The sequence below is a fragment of the Dermacentor silvarum genome, chromosome 2, assembly GCF_013339745.2.
Source record: "Dermacentor silvarum isolate Dsil-2018 chromosome 2, BIME_Dsil_1.4, whole genome shotgun sequence".
Lineage (NCBI taxonomy): Eukaryota > Metazoa > Arthropoda > Arachnida > Ixodida > Ixodidae > Dermacentor > Dermacentor silvarum.
In genome coordinates this window covers 165,088,664-165,098,746 of record NC_051155.1, presented here as the reverse complement: position 1 = coordinate 165,098,746, position 10,083 = coordinate 165,088,664, and the positions used below count along the sequence as shown (strand labels likewise).

General features: G+C 47.3%; 2 protein-coding genes across 2 annotated transcripts in view; one reads left to right on the top strand and one right to left on the bottom strand.

Annotated features, from left to right (window-relative positions):
• Nucleotides 1–9,468, top strand: part of LOC125943203 (uncharacterized) — a 16,567-nt gene extending 7,099 nt beyond the window's left edge. Inside the window, exon 3 of the mRNA XM_049661830.1 lies at nucleotides 9,218–9,468. Coding sequence (XP_049517787.1) covers nucleotides 9,218–9,330 — 113 coding nt within the window. The 3' untranslated portion in view covers nucleotides 9,331–9,468. The remainder of the gene's footprint in view (nucleotides 1–9,217) is intronic.
• Nucleotides 1,150–2,768, bottom strand: LOC125943202 (uncharacterized). The gene is made up of 2 exons (XM_049661828.1): nucleotides 2,641–2,768; nucleotides 1,150–2,339 (listed from the first exon to the last, which is right to left on the bottom strand). The coding sequence occupies exons 1-2, from the start codon at nucleotides 2,654–2,656 to the stop codon at nucleotides 1,225–1,227; spliced, it is 1,131 nt and encodes a 376-aa protein (XP_049517785.1). The 5' UTR covers nucleotides 2,657–2,768; the 3' UTR covers nucleotides 1,150–1,224.
• Nucleotides 9,469–10,083: the final 615 nt, after the last annotated feature.

Here is a 10,083-nt window from a genome sequence, read left to right as displayed (position 1 = left end):
ATAACACAACACAGAGAAGCTTCCTCAGATGGTGCTGCAATCGATGACATTGATGATGGGTCGGGTGTACGCGACCAGGGCTGCCAAACTGATGATTTTTCTGCAGATCGCATTCGAATGCTGGAAAGCAAATTAAGTGCAGATAGACGAAAAATTCAAGAATTGGAATCGAAATTGAAAGCTGCTGAGGAACACGCAGTTCTGTGGCAAGGCTATTACTATGAGCTCAATGCCAGAACTTTGTGTCTAGAGAACATGCAAGGCACTAAGGATATGATCTATTACACAGGGCTGCCTTCTGTGCAAATATTTCATGACATACTCTGCTTAGTGTTAGAAAATAACCCCCAGTTTGCAAAAGATACGGGAAGTAAATCCCTCAGTGCTGCTGAGCAGATGTTCATGGTGCTTGTTAGATTAAGAACAGGCATGGCCACACGCGAGATGGCTAGAAACTTCTCCATCTCTATGTCGACATTTAGCCGGATGTTTTCTGAATGGGTTCTAATCTTGCAGGAGCAACTCACTGAAATAACTGCGTTTCCCACACTTTCTGACGTGCAGCAGTACGTGCCACCTCATTTCAGACGTTACCCAAATACACGCATAATACTTGACACCACAGAAGTGCGTATTCAAAAGCCTTCAAGTTTGACTGCCCAGAGACGGACTTTTTCGCAGTACAAGGGTGCCAACACAATGAAGTGTCTTGTAGGGGCTACTCCTGACTGCTACATTACCTTTGTCTCTCCATTATATGGGGGAGGAACTAGTGACAGAGCTATTGTGCAGCAGTGTAAATTACTTGACTTAATGGAACCAGGTGATGGTGTGATGGTTGACAAGGGGTTCAAGGTGGAAGATTTGCTACCACGTGATGTTGTCCTCCACATGCCCCCATTTCGTATTCCTGGTGAAGCACAGATGAGTGCTAAGGATGTTGAGGCCACTAAACATGTTGCAAGTGCACGGGTGCATATCGAAAGAGTCATCAGGAGGATAAAAGAGTTCCATATATTGGATAAGCCCATACCGATCAACATGCTAGACATAGTAAATGCCATTTTTACTACATGTGCTTTGCTCTCTAACTTCAGACGACCGCTGATAAATGATGACAAGAATGCGGAGGCTGACACCGAGTGACGGAACTGGAAAGAAGAGTGTTTATTCACAGCACTTAAAAGACAACTTGTATGTATTTGTTGCCACCATGCATGAGTCTCACAACCTTCTTATTTTCATCTTCAAGTTGTCCTCGTCACACTTGTCAACAACATAGAATCCTTGGGCATACTTTTTGTATGAAACATACCCTGCACCTGTTCTATACAGAAATCCAAGGCGCCTGATGCGTCGTGTTAGGAGCTCTGGGACGACTGCTGCCTTGTACACATAGAGAAGACCTTCAAGGATATCTTCCCAGATTGCCTTATTGAAGTATATACGCTCCACTGACATGCGGTGTTGGCACTCGGTATGATTTGTCCAAATAACAAAATCACACCATGGTTTCTTGGTGATTCCCAGTTGTCCCTGCACCTGATAAAAATATGCATGGTCTCGTTTCAACGTGACCTCCCCATCAATGATTTCGGCGCAGAATGCTCTGTCTTGGCAAGCATCAGCAACTCTTTGGCCAGCTTTTGAAGCGGGGCACTTCACCTCAAGAAGCCCAATTTCATTTGCTTCTTTAACTAATCGATCAGGTGATGCAGCAATAAAGCAATAACGTTCATGGACTTGGACTCCCGTCTCCACAACTTCAATGTTCTTGTCGTACAGTTCCATCAAATTTATGTACTCCTGTACTGCTCTGGCCTCGTTCTGCAGCCCATACAATCTAGGGTCACCCTGCTTCAGAACCTCATTACGAGGATAAAGTATTTCTTTTACAAGCCCTTCAGGCTTTTGGCAGTGGAGAGCTCTGCGAAAGTTTGATGCAGTCAGCCTGCCAGTTCTTTCGTTTCGCCAAGCAGGGTTCTGGCTTTGGCCCAGTGTCTTGATGCGCACTTCCTCTCTCTGCATGGCTGTAAGGGGCATCTGGTTCTTGAGGAACTCTTCAAACAACTGGAGGCATTTTGGCGAGTGCAGGTCCTCTGTGTCAGCAATGGAGCTCACATTTTTTAACGGCGCCGGCTTTCCTTTTGTGTATCTATTCCACACAAGCTCAGGTTCATGTGCGGCAATCTTGTCTCTAAAGACCGCAAGACAAGCCTGTCCAACTTTTGTCAGGTTTGGTTGACGTTCACGCTTGATTTTGGCCTGCACTGTTTTGTTTATGACATGCTTCTTGAAAGTTATTTCTGCCAGCGGTTTGGTCACTAGGTGGTTGTGACCTGCAAATAAACAAATATAGTACATGTAAAAACTTCACAACTGCTCACACAGCTAGCTTGCAGCTGCTGTGATACATGCTTATATGTTCACTTGTTACCATGTTGTTTCACATTACTTGCAAAAATATTAGATTACGCTTAAATGTTGTAACAAAGATGTACAAGCAGAAGACACACTGAAGCTGCTTAACGATAATATTTGTTCATCCACCTGCATTCACCACTTGCCTATGCGCTGTTTGATGATTTTTTACTCAATAAATAAAGCTGTACTGTGTTCTAAATAAAATGAGTGTCTCACCTTGCGTTGGTGCCATCCATCTACATGGAATGCTTGTGCAGGACGGTGTCTGAATGCCACGGATGGCAAACAGAAGAGCAGCAACATGCTGGCACCTTTGGCTCTGGCTGCAAGATACACAAAGAAGAATAAAAAGAGATGAAACTGTGAAACCCAGTGAAAGATTCCAAACAAAGTATTTCATTGACAGCACAGACCATAAACAACTTTCTAGCAGCGCCAAGTTTCCAAAAGCAACAGCTTGATCTTGGTTAATGTGTTCATATTTGATGCAGTACGTGCAGCGGGAAAAGCACTCTGCAACGTTATGTGCACTGCTCTTTCCTGTTCGTCCTTCACCTTTTTGCACTGCACATACGATTACACCATGTTTCCAGCTGCGTGGGCGAACTGCTTGACGGTGGTGTCACCCATTCTTTACACGATTTATGCGTGGTTGCGACCTATTTCGTTATGCATAATGTCCTGCGCCGTCGGATAAGTGCTTGTAGTGCTTAACGCTGCGAAATCGCCCGCAGCTTTCGCCTTGCTATCCTCATCTCACCGGCACTTTCGATCGCGATCGAGCACGATCCACATCGAGTGAGGGAACTCGATCGCAAACTGCTGCCTGCTCCCTAAAGCTCAGAGAACCAACTCAACGGAACCATGCAGCAGCGATCATTTTTTCGATCGGAATCGAAAGTGCTCACGCGAACGCGTTTTAGTGACGCGATCACAACTGTACGTCAGCTAATGAAACTGAAATAAAGTGGCGTATGATGTAAAGCCATCAACATGGCTCATAAAGGCAAACATACCCAGCAACGCAGTCGCAATGTGCTTGGACAACTGCTGTCGTATCATCCTGCCGAAGCGCTGCAACTTGCTTGTAGTGACCAGCTTTCATGGAGCACAAACATATGCTACGCAGCACGACGAGTTCGGGGCCGGCAGGTTGACACTGCGTCATACACTCGATGCGGCGAATGTACCACTCTTCTTTAAACATCCAGCCTTTCAGTAGCTGGCGGTGTGACTCTCCAAAATGGCTGTCGATCACGTCGCTCGTCACCTGTGGAACGGACGACAAATCGGTGCTCCACTGACCGCTGGAATCGCGAAGCTTCTTCATGCCTTCCGCCGAAAACATGCTGCAAATGCTCCGCGACAGCAAGCGAGCTGCTTTACAAGAAGTCGAGGAGCTCTACCGCGTTCTTGCAAAAACTGTCTGAGGCAGAAACGTGAGACACTCAGCACAAAGCGTAGGCGAACCGAAGCCGTCGCGTTGGGGAGAGAGAAAGAGCCCCCGTGTGAGGGGGTCCGCAAGCCCCCATTCGCGCTTTCGCCTCTCGCCGCTAGAGGCGCTCCTCCATCGTGAAAAAGGCCCATTGTGACGTGAACCTTGACGTCTTGCTGCGGTCAATCATTCCGTGTCGTCTGCTAACGGACGAACGCAACGGAACGGTTGCCGAGTCCGTCCGTTTCGATAGAACGGATTAGAACGGCCACCAGACGACTTGGATTGGATTAAAACGTAAGCGCTTGGGACAGTTAGCCTCTTTCGTATCCGTTTCAATCCAAATCGGGAATCCCAACAATTGGAGAAAATGGCGTTTCCTTTCTCTGCCGTGTCTTTTCGTGTCGCCTGTGCGGCTGCTGCAGTCGCGCAGAGACGACGACCCCAGGTAGATGATGCATTTGAAGAGTTGACGGAGGAAGAGTTCCGGCAGCATTTTCGTCTGTCCAAACGAACAGTGCGTAGCTTGTGCGACGAGCTTGACCCCATCATTGGTTGCCAGTGAGCCAGTGGCCTTTCCACAGAAAGGAAGGTGTTGTGCGCGCTGCGATTCTTCGGAACCGGAAGCTTCCAGACATGGTGCAATGGTGCATTCATTGCACGCCCTAAGGGCGAAGCAATGAATGCGATAGCAACACAGCAATGTCATACGAAGTAAGGTGAGCGGCTTTGGTAACAATATGAATTGTAGTGAACATGAGCTGATTAAGTAAACAGGTGTCCTGCGGCGTAAATAGACCGACATGAAGAGAGACTCGATGACCACGAGAAGGCGCGTGTGAAACGGTGGTGTTGATGAGAAGCGCTTCCCGTGGGCAGCGCGTGCGAAGGGACACACCTGTAGTGCTGCACTGCCGATCCGGCCAGCATTGCATGTGTAGCGTGCGTTGGAAAATGTGGCCCGACTATTACTAACTGATTGAGCAAGCGTGGTGTTAGCGCGCACAAACAAACATGAATAGATCACACTGAATGACTGCAGACAACGACTGTCAAAACGCTGGCAGCAAGCGCATACGCCGCAGCAACGGTCGAAGGTACGTGCGGTCTATCGCTTCAACGGAAACTGAGCGGCGAATGCACGGCGCATAAAGGTGAGAGCCGTGTGGAGATAAGCGACGGTGCGAGCGAGCGACGAGCGCGGTTGTTGGCAGAGTAGAAGTGCGCCCCCCCCCCCCCCCCCCCGCTCCCTCCGGCGCTGGCTTCCCGCTTCCTTGCTTGCGCGTGGGAGATTGAGTGCGTTCGCTCTCCGTGATAGCGCGCGTCCCCGCACGTTTCCGCTCGGGCATACGGCGCGCGGCGAAGATTTTATCTATAGGGAACCTCACGGCGACGGCGACGCCGACGGCAGAAATCCGGTTGAAGTGTCCATATAATTGCTATCGCAATAAAAGGAAGGTGATCCGACGGCGGCACGAGGCGCGGCCACTTAGTGTGACTCTACGCACGCCGCTGCCGCAAGGGGCAGCACATGTTCTGGGGGCCACTTTTTCGCTCGCTTTGCTGGCGGTTTTATGGGCACGCGCGGCAGAAGTGCTTTATTTCGATGAATATATGTCGTTCGCTTGCTTAAAACGACTCTATTTGGTTGGAGGAACGTCCCTTTATATTTCTGCCGACATTCCGATTGACTCCGACGCGGCGAGCAGCGGTAAGCGCAGCGCGCCGTCTGCTCGAGCAGACGACGTGTCTCTCTCGTGTTCGAAATGACGGTATTTTGACTGTAAGTGGCATGAAACCTTCCACCTGTTCAGGATTTGGCGTCTAAATAACAAAAAATTGCATGTCTTTGGGTATGGGTGTTTACATGCTAACGGAGGCGGTAAATTATCCACTGTTGCGCCGCATCTCCAAGGCCTCCTGAACACGTGCTGCCCCTAGCGGCGGCGCTCACTTCCGGTCACACGAAGTGGCCGCTCTCTCGCCCCAGCGCGGGCGCGCCGTCGGAACACCTATCTTCTTACACCGTGCTTCCAGAGGAGCGTTGGTCGCGAGGAGCAAATAGGCATGGCGCAGTCGGCCGTGAGCAACACCAACCACGAGGTGACGGAGGCCATCATTTCCGTGTCTGCGCGGAGAAAGTTGGTGGACTTTTCATTGACACCGGCTGCCAAGGATGAGGCGAAGGCGGCGTTTGCGCGACGCGGTGCCATTCCAGGCGTGCTAGCGTGCGTCGACGGCACGTTGATCGCCATTATGAAGCCAGAGGGACTAAGCCCGGCCGACACGGCGAGCTTCATGTCGAGGAAGGGTTATTACGCCCAAAGCGTCATGGTCGTAAGTACCGTTGGAATGTTTTACTTCAAAGTGTAGCTGCCATTTTTACTTGCCCTTAGTAGCAATTGTTCAATTTAATGCCCAAGCTGGCATAACTAGTAATGTAACGGTTAAAAGAAAACTTGCGGGGAACTGTGTACAAGCTCGTTGAAGTCTGACATGTCGGCGGTAATGATGAGTGCCATGTGTTTCTGTGCATGAGCCGTTCGCCGTTCCAAAAGTGTCTTTTACTTCTGGCGTGCATACACAATGGAGTTGTGCAGTTTTGAGGTATTCAGGAACATTGGCAGCAGTCGTAGCAAAAATCGATACACTATAGGGAAGATACGGTGGAAGCATTTTGGACAGGGAAGTACTTACAACCATTGCATGGGCAGGATTTGGCGTGTATGGGTGTTCTTGCGCAATATCGTACCCCTAGTTTTCATTTAGCGATCACTTAGTGCAAACCATAGGCGTGCGCACAAATTAAGGTTGTCTTTCCCCCCCCCTCCCCCCCCCCCCAAATGCAAAACCCTGTGCACGCCTATGACTGAAACAGTGTAGCTGCTTGTACCAGCGTAAATGTTTGTATTGTTTTCTGCATATGAATGGCAAAAATGGATTTAGAGCATATCTGCAGCGCTATTTTGTATTGCTCCTCATTGCAGGTGTGCAACTCGGAACTTTGCATCCTTGTTGTGGACCCCCGGGTGCCTGGTTCGGGCCACGACTCTTGGGTGTGGCAGCATAATCCACTGTGTGCGCGCTTAGCCGCACAACTGCAACCTGGCAAGTATCTACTTGGTAAGTATTCGTAATGTGTACACCTAACTAGGGCAGAACACTTTGGTTGGTAACAACTTTATTGATAGTCACAGGAATATTGATGTCACAGGAATGGTGAGCTCTCATAACAAATACATAATTTATTTACACAAATTGCAATGCCCCTGGGCTATCACAGGGCTGTGTTTGTACAGTGGAAAATACATTAAAGAATTTGTATACACATCAAGTACCCCACCATACGGATGGTCAATGTTTCCAAATCAAAACATCCGACAGATTATGATAATTTAAACACAAACGAAGTAAAGTTATACAAAGAATCCTTTAAAAAGAATGCCACAGCCACGGACTCAGAAACAATTGTACCCTCTTCACTGTGCAAGAGTCTCCAAGGCTGCCACTTATTTACAGTAGTACTCGTGAAGAAGTCTTAGGGCAATGCGACATACCCCTTTATCTGTGAAGAACTGCATTTGCTGCTGCGCCCAAGCTAGCATTGTTCTCTGCAATATGCACGTCACGAAATGCTGCTTTCCTCGTGAAACATTAGAAATGCGATGTTACAACAGCTTTTATGCGGTGTGTGCATCCAATGATATGCCACTTGCTATGCATGTAGATGCAGCAATTGTTACTTTCTACTCAGGTCAATACACCGAACATCTGTTTATTTTCCCATAGTTTGTGGTTATGAGTAATAGTAGTAATGAGTAATTGGCACTAAGTACTTCTTTCCTAGTGTATCATGAAACGTGATAGCAACGTGAAAGTGCATCCTTTGTTTAAATACAAATGAAATGTGAAATGGAACCATCCCTTGACCCATCATAGTTATGACAGACTTGATGGAAGCAGTACATGTGATCGGCACTCTGTGCTCACCATCAGGAAAAGGTTTGCATAATTTTCATAAAACGCACCAGAATGATCGCAACCGCCGCATCCTGTGCATTCGGGCGCTCGGTGTACATCGGTAGGAACGAGACAATATGATTGCTAGCCACCTCTTGCGCTAGGTGGATGAAAACTTCCGTGCAAGCATGAATACGCAGATGAGGCAAGCAAGTAAAGCGTAATGAATGCGGATTCAAACACACAAAAAATCTAACGCTCAGTGTTGTGACATTACACTCGTCACATCATGTCCAAATGGGTAGACGTAAATAACGTAAAAGCACAAAAAATACAAAGGTCAACTTTATCACACGCTATGATGACAAGTACATCATGAACCTTGTACATACAGCACGCTACACGTAGCAAAGCATGTGAGAACATTGCAACATCAGCATCACAGAATTCGTTTTCACCACGGCACATAAAACTTGTAGTTACATTTAAGTGGCCTTGCAAGAAAGTATGACTTTGACAGCTACGTCCGTTCCCTTCTCAGTGTTATGAGTCACTGACTAGAAGCATTCATTTCTCGGCAGCAATTGTAGTGCGATGCAAAAAAAAAAAAAAACAGGTGAATCATAATTGTAGAAAGGTGAGTGCACTTGCCAGCTGTGATGGAAGATAAATTACATACAACATGAATAATTGGCTCTGCAATCTTGCAGCACCCAGAACGTGTCCCACTTGAAACGTATTCTTGCAATGACTCACTTGGAACGATCACTAGAGGAAACCAATTACCGGCGTGGTGCAATGATGATGGACATTTTCATTTGTGAAACTATGCAACTTAAAGAGTGACTAGTTTGGTGCTCTGAAAAAAAAAGACCACATTGTAGTTGTTGCACCTTAGCCTCACTGTGCTGAAATGAAAATATCACAGTGCAAACACTATGTGATAACGCTTCATAATAAGTGCAGTAAGCCACAAAACATAGTGAAGCAATATAAATATCCCAGTACAAACCAAAAAGGGACAACTACTTGTTATGATTCCAGTGTGAATGACTAGGCGTCTTCGAAATGTGTAAATAAAAGAAAGCATGCTGGCGTTGCAGCTGGATTAGCATAAATAGAAAGAGGAAGATACTACAATACAAAAATGGGTGTACGCATTACGCCTTTTGTCCAAAAAATCCTCCTGTATTATTCATACAAGGCAACAATGAAACTTAAACACTAAAACTCAAGTGAAGCAACAATAAGTGCATAAAATGAAAGTGAAGTTATAAAACTCAAAGAACAATAAATGAGATAAACTGAACTCATAAAACACAAAACACAATAAATGAATAAAATGAAATTGAAAAGGTGAAAATAAACAATAAATTATTTCCTCCTTTCTTGTTGCAGATGCCCAGCTACGACTAGTGCCAGGGAGCGCACCTTCTCCAGGAGGCCGTCCTCTCTGCCGCGACAGCCATCCGGGTGGTGGATTGTTTGATCCTCCGCAGCACCTGAAATGAATAATTGTGGTGGAATTGTTCGCATGAGTTGCTGATTAGACACAACCAGCTCATCGCTGGAAGCTGTTGTTGTCAAGAATTGCAACATGCACAACAATTGCCCACCTCCCTCGCGGTAGCCACTGTGGTGTCTATCCTCCCAACACAACACATATCCAAAACTACCCCCCTCCCTTACCCAAACCTTCATCCCTCCCATCTACCCCTTCCTCCGAGTGACTGACCGCCACGACCAACGATTCCTTGCAGACTTCATCGGCCTAGCGCTGAAGCACGCCGCAAGCGACGCCCTGGACTCAGGGCATCGATGCATTTTTTATCGCAGAATAAAAAAAGTGATTTCTCTCTCTCTCTCTGTTGAAGAGCCACTGGCCTAATTGCATCCTTTGGCAGTGTCACGCGTCGTGTACAAGCTATGCCCTCTTCGTTTGGACAGACGAGGACCTATTGGAACTACTTGTCCGTCATCTACTCAAATGCATCTTTTACCACCAAACAACCCTTTTCAGGGCCAACCAACCTTTTGCCCGGCTGTTGATCGTTGGCAGTAGCGCACCCAGGATCTCGGCCAGGGGGGGGTGACAGTTTGCCAATACCATCTAAACAGCACTAATCTCGATTTCTTCACGGGATATTATCAAAAAAATGCGCTTTTTGCGAGTGTGCAGGCGATTGCGCGTCTTACATCTTAGTTGCAGTACTCAAATACGTAAGGAAAGAAAAGGGGTTAAACAAAAGGGGGGGGGGGGGTAC